The 17,524-nt window shown below is 47.0% G+C and overlaps 1 protein-coding gene across 1 annotated transcript in view; it reads left to right on the forward strand.

The window, feature by feature from the left end:
* The window catches only part of LOC143955519 (uncharacterized), a 346,177-nt gene extending 329,016 nt beyond the window's left edge, over positions 1 to 17,161 (forward strand). Inside the window, exons 19-26 of the mRNA XM_077465552.1 lie at positions 3,486 to 3,561; positions 8,413 to 8,453; positions 10,087 to 10,200; positions 10,690 to 10,827; positions 10,914 to 11,037; positions 11,154 to 11,251; positions 11,379 to 11,439; positions 12,165 to 17,161. Coding sequence (XP_077321678.1) covers positions 3,486 to 3,561; positions 8,413 to 8,453; positions 10,087 to 10,200; positions 10,690 to 10,827; positions 10,914 to 11,037; positions 11,154 to 11,251; positions 11,379 to 11,439; positions 12,165 to 13,351 — 1,839 coding nt within the window. The 3' untranslated portion in view covers positions 13,352 to 17,161. The remainder of the gene's footprint in view (positions 1 to 3,485; positions 3,562 to 8,412; positions 8,454 to 10,086; positions 10,201 to 10,689; positions 10,828 to 10,913; positions 11,038 to 11,153; positions 11,252 to 11,378; positions 11,440 to 12,164) is intronic.
* The last annotated feature ends 363 nt before the right edge of the window (positions 17,162 to 17,524 follow it).

Consider the following 17,524-nt stretch of genomic DNA (forward strand, 5'->3'; position numbering starts at 1 on the left):
CCCGGCTTGACTTTCGGCTTGTACCTGGACCCTGCTTGCGTAGGGCCCTGGCTCGCCCCTGTGTATGCTCTGGACTGACCTATCTGTGTATGACCCCCTGGTCTGGCTCCTGGGTTCTCTGTTTATCCGAACACAGCGAGTTCTGCTCCGGCCATCCCTCAGTGGCCGAGCTCATCGGACTGTAAGCAAGCACCTGGCCAACCATGCTTCTTTGGGCACCGCGCTTCCTGTTCCCAACTCCAGGAACGCGCTGCACTTAGCCGCAAGGGGAGCCCTCTTAGCATCTCGATCTCCATACACGCACCAGACAAAGCCACACGGATGAGCATCCTTTTTCAAGGTTTCGCTTGGAAAGTAGACCTTCTTTCACTCCAGAGAAGTCACACAGTTGACCATCCTTTTGCCTTGCTCCAAAAAATTGACTCAGCAAGGAGCAATTGTTGAACACCAAAAAATGTTTGAATGGTTGAACTTACTTTTTCATGATCAGAGTGCAGGAAAGGTTTCACTCAGCAGTAGGGTTGCCATCTTTTCTTCAAGCCAAACCCCGAACACTTTAGCAGCATGCAGCAATTTTATTTTTAAGGGGGAACACTGTGGACTCTGGTGTAAAGGGGAACTCTGATATAAATGAGTTACTGCTCACCAAACCTCCAACTTACATCAGAGTTCCCAGCATTCCCCCTTAAATTAGGTTCCTTAAAGCACCCCTTTCCTTAGTGTTACTTGGAAGCAGGAGAGAGAATGGAGGGGTGGGGGGGACTTCAGTTACAGACATTGGATGGTAAGCTCACTCACCCGAGGATGGAGGCTCAGGCATCGACACCTTCCATCAGGGCCGTCTTTAAGGCAGGGCAAAAGGGGCAGCTGCCCTGGGCCCTGTCATTGTTGTGGGGCCCAAAGCAGTTGCCTAATACTTGCCAACTATCCCAGTTTACATTCCCTTGTCCCTTGAAGTTTTAGTCCTGTGCTGCTACTAATGCTGCCCAGCTCTGCCCTATTGTTGTGTACAGATGACTCACCTGCAGACCTCTGTTTACATGTAAATACTGGCATTCATATGTAAATAGCAGTGACATGCATATGTAAATAGCTGAGGCCAACTGTATTGATATGTAAATAAAGGCAGCATTCATAGGTATATCATGCCCCCCTGCAGCGAGGAGAAGATGTGCTGTAACCTATAGCAACCAGTGAGCAGTATTACTGTACAGCAACCTCTAGCAGCCAATCAACAAGCAGAAATGTGCTGTAACATCTACCAACTAATCAGTGAGCCTTAAGGAGTGCTGTAACCTCTAGCAACCAGTCAGTAAACAGTAATGATATGCTGCAACCTCTGGCAACCAATAGCAATCGCTGCCTGATCTGATACAGTAAACTGATTTTAAGTCTAGCTGCTATTTATTGTATGTCTCAGAGAAGGTGGAGAGCGAAATACATGGGGGGGAGGGGGGCCCTAAGAAAATTTTTACTCAGGGTCCAATCAATATTAAAGACGGCCCTGCCTTCCATCCACCATGTATCTGAGCTGAGTTGCTGAGCTTCAAACTTCCAACCCCGCATATCCCTTTCCTGAGGCACAGAACACTGGGGATTGGAGTGTAGGTGGGCAAACAGAGGGGTAGGGGTGGGAAGGGTTAGGAGAAGATCAAGCCCTCTATCCTATCTGTGTATGGGGGTGGGGCCCGTGTGCACACCTGTGCACTTGGCATTTGTGGTACTTGATTACTTGGGGAGCCACAGTCCATTCTGAATATTGTGTCCGGGTTTCAGATGGTCTGAAACCTGGACCCACGATTCAAAACCCGAACTGTCCTGGTGAATCCCGGACAGGTGGCAACCCTACTCAGCAGATCTTCTTCCACAGTAAAGAAGTCTCATAGTTGAGTCGCTTAGTCTTGTTTCCATGGCCTCTGCACCAAAACATAGGGACCTGGGTGCAGAAAAATGACAGCAGGTGCTCTGGACTGATGAGTTAAAATGTGAAATATTTGGCTGTAGCAGGAGGTTGTTTGTTGGGGGGAAGAGCTGGAGAGCGGTACAATAATGTGTGTCTGCAGCCAACTGTGAAGCACGGTGCAGGTTCCTTGCAAGTGTGGGGCTACATTGCTGCAAATGAAGTTGGAGATTTGGTCAGGATCAATGGTGTTCTCAATGCTGAGAAATACAGTCAGATATCCATTGATCCTGACAGGGGCGGACTGACCATTCAGCCATTCGAGCACTGCCCGAGGGCCCTGGGCCACTAGGGGGCTCCATCAAGGTTGCCAGCCTCAGTAAAACCAGGGAAAGTATGTAAAAATCTGTGTTTTTTTTTTTTTTACATCTGTCTCTGAAATGTCCCTTACCGACATCCTTTTGGTCTAAAAATCCCAAGATTATAGCTGCCCCACCTCTCCAGTACCTTCTCAGCCAATAGAAACATGTCTGTGTATACTGTGTGATTGTATACTGTGTGTGTGCGTTTGTGTATACTGTGTGGTCCCATAATCTCTGATTGCCTGGGGGCCCCATAATCTCCTATTGCCTGGGGGCCGCATGAGTTGTCAGTCCGCCCCTGGATCCTGACCAAATCTCCAACTTCATTTGCAGCAATGCAGCCCCAAACTCGCAAGGAACCTCCACCATGCTTCACACTTCGCCTCCATGATGGTATGGCATCATGGATAAGTATACCATACCATCATGGAGGTGTGTGATTGTTTTCAAGTTTATTCTGCAGCAGGATAACAAACCCCAAACATACAGCCAATGCCATTAAGAACTATCTTCAGTGTAAAGAAGAACAAGGAGTCCTGGAAGTGATGGTTTGGCCCCCCACAGAGCCCTGGTCTCAACATCATCAAATCTGGGATTACATGAGGAGACAGAAGGATTTGAGACAGCGTACATCCAAACAAGATCTGTGGTTCTCCAAGATGTTTGGAACAACCTACCGTACCTGCCAAGTCCCTTCAAAATCGTTGTGCAAGTCTACCTAGAAGAAGGCAAAGTGCGGTCACACCAAATCCATGATTGGATTTGGATTTCTCTTCTGTTCATTTACTTTACATTTTGTTAATTGATATAAAAATAAACTAAACACTTCTACTTCTGAAAATATTCTTTATTTACAGCATTTTTTCACACCTGCCTAAAAAATTTTGCACAGTAGCATTTAAAATGTGGAAGTTTTGTTCCATTTTTTGACCGCATATAAAATACTCGGCACGTTATCAGTCCTCTGTCTATTATTAGGGTTACCTTTTGTAGATAATGAGCAAATATATAATGCAGTGCAGCACATCACATAATAAAAGAGAAAACATAATGTGTGGCCCTTTGGTGATATCAGGGGCCCATTTGAGGCCCCCCTTTAGCTCATAAGTTGACAACCATTGGTTTAGGAACTGTTTCTAACTGTCTTCATCGCTTATATAAAAAGGAACACACAACTTTTATTTCTTGCACTTCAATCATTTTTTGACTTATCTTTCCCCCAGGCTCTGCTCCTCGTCCTGTTCTCAGTCTTACTTATCTCCTTTCTCAGGCGTCCTCCCTCTTCCTTCTGCATTACAAGCATTACTTTCCTTTCCAGCTCAAACCCACTTTACCAGGCTTTACACCTCTGACACCAGTGTAAAGTGGATTCTACACCACTGACACCAGTGACGTGAGTTCTTCAATACTGACACCATTGTCATCACCACTGACATCAGTATAACACAGGCTCTATACCTCTGACACCAGTGTAACATGGGCTCTATACCTCTGACACCAGTGTAACATGGGCTCTATACCTCTGACATCAGTGTAACATGGGCTCTATACCTCTGACATCAGTATAACACAAGCTGTATACCTCTGACACCAGTGTAACATGGGCTCTATACCTCTGACACCAGTGTAACACGGGCTCTATGCCTCTGACACCAGTGTAACATGGGCTCTATACCTCTGACACCAGTGTAACATGGGCTCTATGCCTCTGACATCAGTATAACATGGGCTCTATACTTCTGACACCAGTATAACGTGGGCTCTATACCTCTGACACCAGTGTAACATGGGCTCTATACTTTTGACACCAGTACAGCGTGGGATCTATACCTCTGACACCAGTGTAACGTGGGCTCTATACTTCTGACACCAGTGTAACATGGGCTCTATACCTCTGACACCAGTGTAACACAGGCTCTATACCTCTGATATCAGTATAACACAAGCTCTATACTTCTGACACCAGTGTAACGTGGGCTCTATACCTCTGACACCAGTGTAACGTGGGCTCTATACCTCTGACACCAGTGTAACATGGGCTCTATACCTCTGACACCAGTGTAACATGGGCTCTATGCCTCTGACACCAGTGTAACATGGGCTCTATGCCTCTGACACCAGTATAACGTGGGCTCTATACTTCTGACACCAGTATAACGTGGGCTCTATACTTCTGACACCAGTACAGCGTGGGCTCTATACCTCTGACACCAGTGTAACGTGGGCTCTATTCTTCTGACACCAGTGTAACACGGGCTCTATACCTCTGACACCAGTGTAACACAGGCTCTATACCTCTGATATCAGTATAACACAAGCTCTATACTTCTGACACCAGTGTAACGTGGGCTCTATACCTCTGACACCAGTGTAACATGGGCTCTATACCTCTGACACCAGTGTAACATGGGCTCTATGCCTCTGACACCAGTGTAACATGGGCTCTATGCCTCTGACACCAGTGTAACATGGGCTCTATACCTCTGACACCAGTGTAACATGGGCTCTATACCTCTGACACCAGTGTAACATGGGCTTTAAACCTCTGACACCAGTATAACACAAGCTCTATACTTCTGACACCAGTGTAACGTGGGCTCTATGCCTCTGACACCAGTATAACGTGGGCTCTATACTTTTGACACCAGTACAGCGTGGGCTCTATACCTCTGACACCAGTGTAATGTGGGTTTTACATCAATAACACCATAGTAATGTTGGCTCTAAACCATTGACATTAGTGTCCATTGACATCGGGAGGATGGGGGGGGACTGAAAGACATGGAAGAAGGGAGGACAAGAGGGGCTCGAGAGACATGAAGGAAAGGAGGATGGGAGGGGGACTGAGAGACATGGAAGAAAGGAGGATGGGAGGGGGACTGAGAGACATGAAAGGAGGATGGGAGGGGGACTGAGAGACATGGAAAAAGGAGGACGGGAGGGGGACTGAGAGACATGGAAGAAAAGAGGAAGAGAGGGGGACTAAGAGACATGGAACAAAGGAGGACGGGAGTGGGACTGAGAGACATGGAAGAAAAGAGAATGGGAGGGGGGCGGAGAGACATGGAAGAAAAGAGGACGGGAAAGGGGCTGAGAGACATGGAAGAAAGGAGGACGGGAGAGGGACGGAGAGACATGGAAGAAAAGAGGATGGGAGAAGGACTGGGAGACATGGAAGAAAGGAGGATGGGAGGGGGAATGAAAGACATGGAAGAAAGGAGGACGGGAGGGGGACTGAGAGACATGGAAGAAAAGAGGACGGGAGGGGGATGGAGAGACATGGAAGAAAAGAGGACGGGAGGGGGACTGAGAGAAATGGAAGAAAGGAGGACGGGAGGGGGACTGAGAGACATGGAAGAAAAGAGGATGGGAGAGGGACTGAGAGACATGGAAGAAAGGAGGACAGGAGGGGGACTGAGAGACATGGAAGAAAAGAGGACGGGAGAAGGACTGAGAGACATAGAAGAAAGGAGAACGGGAGGGGGACTGAGAGACATGGAAGAAAAGAGGACAGAAAGGGGGCTGAGAGACATGGAAGAAAGGAGGATGGAAAGGGGAATGAAAGACATGGAAGAAAGGAGGACGGTAGGGGGACTGAGAGACATGGAAGAGAAGGACTGTGAGACATGGAAGAAAGGAGGATGGGAGGGGGACTGAGAGACATGGAAGAAAGGAGGACTGGAGGGGGACTGAGAGACATGGAAGAAAAGAGGATGGGAGGGAGGCTGAGAGTCATGGAAGAAAGGAGGATGGTGGGGGAGGGGGACTGAGAGACATGGAAGAAAAGAGGACAGGAGAAGGACTGAGAGACATGGAAGAAAGGAGGATGGGGGGGGGGGCTGAGAGACATGGAAGAAAAGAGGACAGGAGAAGGACTGAGAGACATGGAAGAAAAGAGGATGGGAGAAGGACTGGGAGACATGGAAGAAAGGAGGATGGGAGGGGGACTGAAAGACATGGAAGAAAAGAGGATGGGAGGGGGACTGAGAGACATGGAAGAAAGAAGGACTGGAGGGGGAATGAGAGACATGGAAGAAAGGAGGATGGGAGGGAGGCTGAGAGACATGGAAGAAAGGAGGATGGGAGACTGATGCCGCGTACACACGTAGCCGTCTATCCGACGAACTTAGTCTGGCGGACTTTCCGAACGGGCTACTTGCCCACACACGGCACTTTTTCAGCGGACTAATACGGCATACTAAGTCCACCATACTATCCGCCCTACTTTTGAAATGAACGGACTCGCCCACGCACGCAGAGGAAAGTCTGCTCATTTCTAGCACGTCTCCAGGTAGGCGGGGCCCGCGAAGGAGACATCGCTGGCCCCGCCGCCTGGTATGGACTTAAAGGGGAACCCCAACGCCGAAAAAAATCGGCGTGGGGGTTCCCCCCAGGTCCACATCAGACCCTTGTCCGAGCACGCTACCTGGCTGGCCAGGAAAGGGGGGGGACGAGCGAGCGGCTCCCCCCTCCTGAGCCGTACCAGGCCACGTGCCCTCAACATGGGGGGTGCCTTGGGGAAGGGGGGCCGCGCGGCCCCCCCACCCCAAAGCACCTTGTCCCCATGTTGATGAGGACAAGGGCCTCTTCCCGACAACCCTGGCCGTTGGTTGTCGGGGTCTGCGGGTGAGGGGCTTATCGGAATCCGGGAGCCCCCTTTAATAAGGGGGCCCCCGGATACCGGCCCCCCACCCTATGTGAATGAGTATGGGGTACAATGTACCCCTACCCATTCACCTGTAAAATAAAGTACAAAAAAAACACAACACACAAGTCTTCCATCTTCGGGGGTCTTCTCGCCGACTCCGGGCGGCGGCGAGGAAGAATGCCGGGCTCTTCCGCTAGTAAAAGAGCTACAAGAAGATAGCGGAGGAGTCGGCGAGAAGACCCCCGAAGACGGAAGACTTGTGTGTTGTGTTTTTTTTTGTACTTTATTTTACAGGTGAATGGGTAGGGGTACATTGTACCCCATGCTCATTCACATAGGGTGGGGGGCCGGTATCCGGGGGCCCCCTTATTAAAGGGGGCTCCCGGATTCCGATAAGCCCCTCGCCCGTAGACCCTGACAACCAACGGCCAGGGTTGTCGGGATTAGGCCCTTGTCCTCATAAACATGGGGACAAGGTGCTTTGGGGCGCTTTCTCGTCCCCCCTTTTCCTGGCCGACCGTGTAGCGTGCTCAGACAAGGGTCTGATGTGGACCTGGGGGGAACCCCCACACCGGGAACCCCCATCAGCGTTGGTGTTCCCCTTTAAGTCCATACCAGGCGGCGGGGCCAGCGACGTCTCCCTTGCGGGCCCCGCCTACCTGGAGACCCGCTCGAAATGAGCGGACTTTTCTCCGGGCGGGAAAAGTCCGCTCATTTCAAAAGTACGGCGGACTGGCATACACATGGCCGGATTGTCCGCTGAAATGCGAGTCCGGCGGGAAGATTGGAGTGCAAAACTACTTTCTAAGTCCGCCGTACTTTCGGGTCAAAAAAGTATGCTGGAGGCTACACACGGGGGGATTGTCCGGTGGACTTCAATTTGCCGGACTTTTACACCCGATTGTTTGATCGTGTGTACACGGCATGAGAGTCATGGAAGAAAGGAGGATGGGGGGGAGGGGGACTGAGAGACATGGAAGAAAAGAGGACAGGAGAAGGACTGAGAGACATGGAAGAAAAGAGGACAGGAGAAGGACTGAGAGACATGGAAGAAAGGAGGATGGGGGGGGGGGGCTGAGAGACATGGAAGAAAAGAGGATGGGAGAAGGACTGAGAGACATGGAAGAAAGGAGGACTGGAGAGGGACTGAGAGACATGGAAGAAAGGAGTCAGATCAATATTCCTATCGCACATATTCCCGGTATCTATGGCTCATAAAATGATGGGTGCTGCAGCGATTACCATTTGGGTTCTCAAACAAGCATACATATTCGTCAGCACACGATGGATCAGCAATTTTTGTCCAAAAGGTTTTAATGGAAAGGATCACATGACAAAGGAAAGTGCAACCACCAATGTTCCCCACATACTCCAGATGTAAAGCTTCAATTTCTTAGTTCCACACAAGATGGCACTCTCATCCTTACGGAATGGCCCCTGCAGACAGGAAGTGATGTCACATATAAACAGGAAGTGTCGGGTGAGAGATGGGTAATGAGGAGGAAGTAGAGAGGAGACATTGCTGGAACTGGCAGAAGAGGAGGTAATAAGATCTTATTTTATATTTACACCCAGTAACCCGCCCGTCATGTCCGTCCTCTTCCTCCATAGTCACGGTGATGTCTTACAAAAAATAACATATAAATGTAAAGTTACCTTCTCCACTTAACACTTCATGCCCACAAGTACAATCATTACCACCCTCATTCAACCCCGCCACCACTATAGACGAGGTCACTAAACTTATTTCTAATGTCCGGCTAACCACCTGTCCCCTGGACCTTCGCAAATGCTGCGTTCATCCTCTGGCTCTATTCTACGCTCTCTAACCCACGTCTCCAATCTCTCCTTCTCTTCTGGCATCTTCCCTGACTCTCTAAAACACGCGCTAATCAGACCCATACTTAAAAAGCTCCTCACCAGACTCCACCAATCTTAACAACCTACAAGCTCTTTGCTCCCCCATTTATCCAAACTCCTTGAACGTCTGGTCTGCAACCGACTGGGGGACCACCTCGCAGAGGACAAGCTTCTTGATCACCTTCAGTCTGGATTTCGCCCTCAACGCTTCACAGAAACCGCTCTCTCCTAAAACTCACAAACGATCCACTAACGGCCAAAACCAGATGGACACTATTCTGTACTCCTACTCCTCATTCCTTCAGTCCATCATGAATGCCGCTGCCAGACTCATCCACCTTACCAACTGCTCTGTGTCTGCTACTCCTCTCTGCCAGTCCCTCCATTGGCTTCCGCTCACCCAACAAATGAAATTCTAAATACTAACAACTTACAAAGCCATCCACAGTTTAGCCTCCAGCCACATCACTGACCTAGTCTCAAAATACCTTCCTCCCAAGACCTCCCGCTCTCTAGTTCCCTCATCACCTCCTCCCATGCTCGCCTCCAGGACTTTTCCAGAGCCTCTCCAATCCTATGGAACTCACAACCCCAATCTGTCCGACTGTCTCCTACTCTGTTTGCTTTTAGACAATCCCTCTTCAGAGAAACCCTCCTCTTAAAAGTACAACTGTACTTCTATTTCTTCCATCAGCTCATCCCCCACACTTATTACCTTTTGTATCACTTGACCCTCCCTCCTAGATTGCAAGCTCCAAGGAGCAGGGCCCTCTGATTCTTCTTGTATTGAATTGTATTGTAACTGTAATGTCTGCCCTGTTGATGTGAAGCGCTATGCAAACTGTTGGCACTATATAAATCAGGGGTCTCAAACTGGCGGCCCTCCAGCTGTTGCTAAACTACAAGTCCCATGATGCATTGCAAGGCTGACAGTTACAAGCATGGCTCCCACAGGCAGAGGCATGATGGGACTTGTAGTTTTGCAACAGCTGGAGGACCGCCAGTTTGAGACCCCTGATATAAATCCTGTATAATAATAATAAATAATAAGCTCTAGCTTCAAACAGTAGGTAGAATAAATGTATAATCTATATATACTAATATCCAGATACATATAAAATAAAATAAAATAAAGTGTGTATGTGTGTATATATATATAAAATCTAGCTAGAGGCTCTCCTGGTACATTTGGAGATCCGCGACAATCATTTATGGAACAATCAGTGATTATAAAACTAAAAGACAATGTTTAATTGATGTGGGCTGTATAGTACAGAGCCCTAAATTTCAAAAATGTCTGATTACACATCCTACAGAAAGGAGAGTCCTGTATAGATCACATGACCACCTCGATCAAGATGGACGAGGAAAATTTGACTAGGAGGATATTGGACCTCACCCTGGAGATTGTCTACCTACTGACCGGAGAGGTGAGGAGGATTCTGGGAGGTCACGTGACATCACTCTTATCTCTATTAATAAAACGCAGACCTGACCGGAGAGGTGAGGAGGATTCTGGGAGGTCACATGACATCACTCTTATCTCTATTAATAAAACACAGACCTGACCGGAGAGGTGAGGAGGATTCTGGGAGGTCACATGACATCACTCTTATCTGTTTTAATAAAACACGGACCTGACCGGAGAGGTGAGGAGGATTCTGGGAGGTCACATGACGTCACTCTTATCTCTATTAATAAAACACGGACCTGACCGGAGAGGTGAGGAGGATTCTGGGAGGTCACATGACATCACACTTATCTCTATTAATAAAACACAGACCTGACCGGAGAGGTGAGGAGGATTCTGGGAGGTCACATGACATCACTCTTATCTCTATTAATAAAACAGACCTGACCGGAGAGGTGAGGAGGATTCTGGGAGGTCATCCAACATCTTAATTTCTGTTTCAATACAGGGTTTCCCTGCAGACAAGAAGTTTGGTGACCATAGGACCATCATTGTGCCTCCACTTTACTCCCTGACTCCTAAGAGACACCACAAGTGGAAGATTCTAGAAGTCACCAAAAGGATTACTGAGCTTCTGACCGGAGAGGTGAGCAGTGTTGAGAATTCTGGGACATTATCCAGTAACAGACAAGGGATGTGTCTGGATGGTGACTGTATCATTGTGTGTGTCAGGTTCCTATAAGGTGTCAGGATGTCACTGTCTATTTCTCCATGGAGGAGTGGGAGTATTTAGAAGGACACAAGGATCTCTACAAGGACGTCATGATGGACAATCAGCCGCCCCTCACATCACCGGGTAAGAGGAGACTTTATTGTAAAGGAGAGAGCAGTACGGAGGCTCCACCTAGACCCCCCATCATCTGATAAACACATAGAAACAATGTATTCAGTCAGTGTGTGTGTTTCCTACAGATGGATCCAGTAATGGGAACCCACCAGAGAGATGTCCCCGTCCTCTGTATTCCCGGGATTCCACACAGGAAGGTCACCCCATCCCCCACCATCATCAGGTAGGTGGGACGGAGCCTTTGAGAACTCCAAACAAATTCTAATCTGTGTGAGATTGTGTTCCTCTTTTGTAGTCTTGGAATAATCTTTCTCAGAATTTGAACATCTTTTTTTTTTCTGTGATTTTAGCGTGATGAACCAATTGACATGAAAATTGAAGTTAAAGATGAAGAACAGACGCTTGTGGGAGGTAATCAGCAGTCTGCAGAGGGGGTTGGAATAAAAATTTAAAAAAGGGAGTAATGTTGTTGATATGTCGGCTTCATTCTCTAATATAACGTCATGTTCCCAACAAATGAGGAGGAGATACTGTACACCATATGAAAGGTCCATCTCCACTCCTCAATATATGGTGTACAGTATTTCCTCCTCATTTGTTGGGAACATGACGTTATATTGAGGAATGGAGATGGACCTTTCATATGGTGTACAGTATCTCCTCCTCATTTGTTGGGAACATGACGTTATATTGAGGAGTGGAGATGGACCTTTCATAAGGTCATGTTCCTAACAAATGAGGTGGAGATACTGTACACCATATGAAAGGCTCATCTCCATTCCTCAATATAACATCACATTCCCAATAAATAAGGAGGAGGAGGAAGGTCCATCTCCATTCCTCATTATGATGTCATGTTCTCAACCAATGAGAAGGAGATACTGTACATCATATGAAAGGTCCATCTCCATTCCTCAATATAACGTCATGTTCCCAACAAATGAGGAGGAGATACTGTACACCATATGAAAGGTCCATCTCCATTCCTCAATATAACGTCATGTTCCCAACAAATGAGGAGGAGATACTGTACACCATATGAAAGGTCCATCTCCATTCCTCAATATAACGTCATGTTCTTAATGATGAACATATTGGTCAGAATGCCTCAAACACATATTTTATCTTCTCTCCAGAATTTAAAGAAGAAGATGATGTCATAATGCAACATTCTACAGAAGTAAAGCATGTTACTCTAAATATACATCCAGAACTTTACCATGAAAAGAGATCAACACATCTGTCTAATGCTAAATCTTCTCCTAATAAGCCACGTACTGTTTCCAAAAAAGTACAACCAAGAAATCCCAGTGTGGGTAGATCCTCTGATTCCTCTAAACCTCCTGGGATTACTTCTGGTAGTTTAGATAATGCTATGCTTGGAGAAGATAACAAGTCCCCATCCTCTGAAGCTGATAAATGTCCAGTTTCGAATTCATTGCTTGCTGTAAATCAAAGGACAAACGAACGCGAAGTTCCATTTCCATGTTCAGAGTGCGGGGAAGGCTTCACTTCGAAAGAGGACCTCCTCAGACACCAGAAAAGTCACACGGGCGAGCACTCTTTTTCGTGTTCAATTTGCAGCAAATCTTTCAGCCGTAAAGTGTACCTTCTTACCCACCAAAGAAGACATACGGGCGAGCGTCCTTTTTCCTGTCCGCAGTGCGAGAAATCTTTCGCTGAGAAAGCATCATTCGTTATTCACCAGAGAAGTCACACAGGAGAACGTCCTTATTCGTGTACGGAGTGCGGCAAATGTTTCACTCAAAAAAAGTTAGTTACTATACACCAGAGGAGTCACACAGGCGAGCGTCCCTTTTCCTGTACAGAGTGTGGGAAATGTTTCACATACAGAGGAGACCTTCTTAGACACCAGAAGCGCCACACGGGGGAGCGTCTCTTTTCGTGTACCACTTGTGACCAGTCTTTCTTTCGGAAAGGCCACCTCCTTGCCCACCAGAGAACACACACGGGTGAGCGGCCCTATCCATGTCCGCTTTGTGAGAAATCGTTTGCCTATAAAACGGCGTTTGACGCTCATCAAAGAGTTCACACGGGAGAGCGTCCCTTTTCATGTTCGGAGTGCGGCAAAAGTTTCACTCGGAAAGATAAGCTTCTTACACATCAGAGAAGTCACACGGGCGAGCGGCCTTATTTGTGTTCAGAGTGCGGGAAATGTTTCACTCAGAAAGAAAACCTTCTAACGCATCTGAGAAGTCACAGTGGCGAGCGTCCGTTTTCATGTTCAGAGTGCGGGAAATCTTTTACTCAGAAAATATCCCTTCTTGTGCACCAGAAAAAACACTCAGGAGAGGGTCCTTAATGAAGTTCTGTATGAGGAAAATCATTTCACGCTGAACAAAATGGTTTCTTACTTACCGGAGAGGTTGTACGGGAGAAGTGCCCTTCTTCCTTTTCAGAATAGGAGATGGGTTTCTCTTAACCACTTCAATACCGGCCAATTTCACCCCCTTTCTGCCCACTCCAATTTTCAGCTTTCAGAGCTGTTGCTTTTTAAATGACAATCGTGCGGTCATGCTACACACTGTACCCAAACAAAAGTTTTATCATTTTGTTCCCACAAATAGAGCTTTCTTTTGGTGGTATTTGATCACCTCTTGGATTTTTTTTTTTTTTGTTAAACAAAAAAAAAAAAGACTGAAATTTTTTTAAAATAAAAACGTGTTTCTTTGTTTATGTTATAAAATTTTGTAAATAAGTAATTTTTCTCCTTCACTGATGGGCTCTGACAAGGCTGCGCTGTTGGGCACTGATGGGCAGCACTGATGGGCACTGATAGACGACACTGATGTGTACTCATAGGCGGCACTGATGGCCACTTATAGGCGGCAATGATGGGCAATGATTAGGTGGCACTGATGGGCATTGATAAGCAACACTGGGCATTGATAGGCAGCACTGATAGGCAATGATTAAGTGGCACTAATGAGCATTGATAGGCGACACTGATGGGCACTGATAGGTGACACTGATGTGTACTCATAGGCAACACTGATGGGTACTCATAGGCGACACTGATGGCTCTGATAGGCAGCAATGATGGGTAATGATTAGGTGGCACTAATGGGCATTGATAGGTGACACTGATGTGTACTCATAGGCAACACTGATGGGAACTCATAGGCGACACTGATAGCTCTGATAGGCAGAACTGATGAGGAGGCACTGGCAGGCTTTATTGCTGGGCACTGATTGGTCTGATCTGATAGGTGGCACTGATAGGTGACACTGATGGGCAATAATTAGGTGGCACTAATGGGCGTTGATAGGCGACACTGATGGGCACTGATAGGTGACACTGATGTTTACTAGTAGGCAACACTGATGGGCACTCATAGGCGACACTGATGGGCACTGACAGGCTTTATTGCTGGGCACTGATTGTTCTGTTCTGATAGGCAGCATTGATAGGCGGCACTGATAGGCGACACTGAAGGGCAATGATTAGGTGGCACTGATGGGCATTAATAGGCGGCACTGATGGCTCTGATAGGCAGCACTGATGAGGAGGCACTGGCAGCCTTTATTGCTGGGCACTGATTGGCATCTACAATGGGCACTGATTTGGCAACCCTGGTGGTCCTGGGTGGCATATCTGGTTGTCCTGGATGGGCATCCATGATCAGCATCCCTGGTGGGCTGGTGGCATCTCTGGTGGTCCTATGTGGGCATCCTCAGGGGGGCTGTGCTGATCATTCAGCACAGACCCCCCCCCATCAGAAGTGCCACCGTTCGGCTCTCCTCTACTCATGTCTGTCAGACGCAAGTGAGGAAAATCCGATACATGGCTCTTCCTTTCACACCTTGATCAGCCGTGATTGGACACAGCTGATCACATGGTAAAGAGCTTCTGTCAGAGACTCTATACTCAGATCGGAGATGTGGTGTGTCAGACTGACACACCACATCACCGATCGCCGCCCTGTGGCCCCTCCCCCCCGGGTTATCCTGAGAACGTCATATGACATCCGGTCAGGATAACACAACCACTTTGCCAACGTCATATTGCTGTATGGCGGGCAGGAAGTGGTTAAAATAAATAATTTATACATTCCAGAGAAGTCACAAGGGTTAGCGTCCTTTTCCATGCTCAGAAAGAGTGAGGGAAAAGATCCACCCAGAACGCAAAACTTTTTGAATGCCAGAAACGTCGCATGGTTGAGTTGCCATTTTTTATGCTCAGTGTGTGTGGGAAAGGTTTCACTCAGAAAGCAGATCTTCCTCCACAGCAGAGAAGTCACACAGATGCCCGTCCTTCTTTTTAATGCTTGACTCAGAAAGCAGCAATTTATGAACACCAGAAACGTTTCAACGGTTAAAATTACTTTTTTTTTCATGTTCAGAGTACGGTAAATGTTTCACTCAAAAAGGAGACCTTCTTACGCACTGGAAAAGTCACACAGGAGAACGTCCTTTATGTGCAGAGTGCGGGAAATGTTTCACTCAGAAAGAAAAGCTTCTCACACACCAGAGAAGCCACACTGGTGAGCAACCATTTTCATGTTGAGAGTGTGAAAAATCTTTCATTGGGAAAACCTTCTAAGCCCTTGTACACACGGTCGGAAATTCCGACGGAAAATGTCCGATCGGACCGTGTTGTCGGATAATCCGACCGTGTGTGGGCTCCATCGGACTGTTTCCGTCGGAAAATCCGACCGACAAAGTTTTAGAGCTGGGCTATAAAATTTTCCGACAACATGATCCGATCGGACTTTGACCGATCCTTTGTAGAGAATTCCGATCAGACAAAGTGCCACGCATGCTCAGATCAAATTCCTACACCAAAGCTATTGGCTACTAGCCTGAACGTAGTCCCGTCGTAACGAATTAACGTCATCACGTTACGAACGATCGGATTTTCCGACAACTTTGTCCGACCGTGTGTATGCAACACCAGTTTTGGACAAAATCCGACGGATTTTGTTGTCGTAATGTCCGACTGTGTGTACAAGGGCTAACACACAAACGAGCGTCCTTTTTCCTGTTTGGAGTGCAGGAAATGTTTCACTAGAAGAAAGGCTTCACACATCAGAAAAGCCACGCAAGCGAATGGCCTTTTTCGTGTTCAGATGGTCGGAAATGTTTCACTCAGAAAGAAAACCTTATGCATCAGATAAGTCACATGAGTGAGAGTCCTTTTTCATGTTCAGAGTGCAGGAAAAGTTTCGTAAAAAGAAAGACTTCTCAAACATCAGAGAAGTCACATGGGCCAGTGCCCCTTTTTTCATGTTCAGAGTGCGGAAAATGTTTTCACTCAGAAAGAAAGCCTTCTAACACACGGGGGGCGTCCTTTTTCATGTTTTAGAGTGTGGCAAATGTTTTCACTCAGAAAACCTTCTAACACGAGGGGCTGTCCTTTTTCATATTCAGAGTGCAGGAAATGTTTTCACTCAGAAAGAAAGCCTTCTAACACTGGGGGGGCGTCCTTTTTCATGTTTTAGAGTTTGGCAAATGTTTTCACTCAGAAAACCTTCTAACACGAGGGGCTGTCCTTTTTCATGTTCAGAGTGCAGGAAATGTTTTACTCAGAAGACCTCCTTATGCATCAGAGAAGTCACAAAGGAGACCTTCTTCCACTCCAGAGAATTCACATGGGTGAGCGTCCATTCCAATGTTTCACAATGTAGGAAAGCTTTCAAATTTTAATCAACTTTTTTTTAAGTAGACCACAGAGAACCCATACCTGCTGATGTTGGTGACTAAAGGATGGTGGCATCTCTCAAACCTTCCCATCTGTCGGACAATCTTATGATCAACAAGAAGAAATTCTATCACGCATACTTTTTTTTTTTTTTGCACATCCCATAATATAGGAGGACAAAATACTTCAAACTCAACCTGTAGAAGAACGGGACACGAAAAAAGAAGGGAGCCTTCCAAAACGATTGGTGAAGAGAAGATGTAGGAGGACACTGTGAAGCTTTGTTTAGGGACGGAGGTCATTTGGGGCCATTTTACTAATCAAAAAGGGTTTATTCTGTGTTTTAGGATTAAAGAATATTTTAAGAAGGACATCCCTGTGGAGGTTTGATATGTTTCACTCTCGAAGTCTATTGTTTTTTTTAATACCATATAATAAAAATTAAAAAACGTTGGTGTTTTTAATAATGAACTTTTCCATATTTTGTAAATACTTCCCGTAAGTTGATGCCTGTTGGAAATCCATAAGAAGCATTTAGACTAGGGGTAACAAACTTGATTTCATCATTGGCCCACATCAGCATTCTGGTTGCCCTCAAAGGGCCGGTTGTATCTGTAAGACTAGATTTTCAGAGTACCCCACCACCCTGCCTTACATCAGAAGTCAAGAGCATCGCCACCATCAGAAGTCAAGAGCACCGCCACCATCAGAAGTCAAGAGCACCGCCACCATCAGAAGTCAAGAGCACCGCCACCACCAGAAGTCAAGAGCACCGCCACCACCAGAAGACAAGAGCACTGCCACCATGAGAAGTCAAGAACCCAACCATCATCA

The sequence above is a fragment of the Lithobates pipiens genome, unplaced genomic scaffold (genome assembly GCF_037356315.1).
Source record: "Lithobates pipiens isolate NorthernLeopardFrog02 unplaced genomic scaffold, aLitPip1_a1.2 Scaffold_35, whole genome shotgun sequence".
Lineage (NCBI taxonomy): Eukaryota > Metazoa > Chordata > Amphibia > Anura > Ranidae > Lithobates > Lithobates pipiens.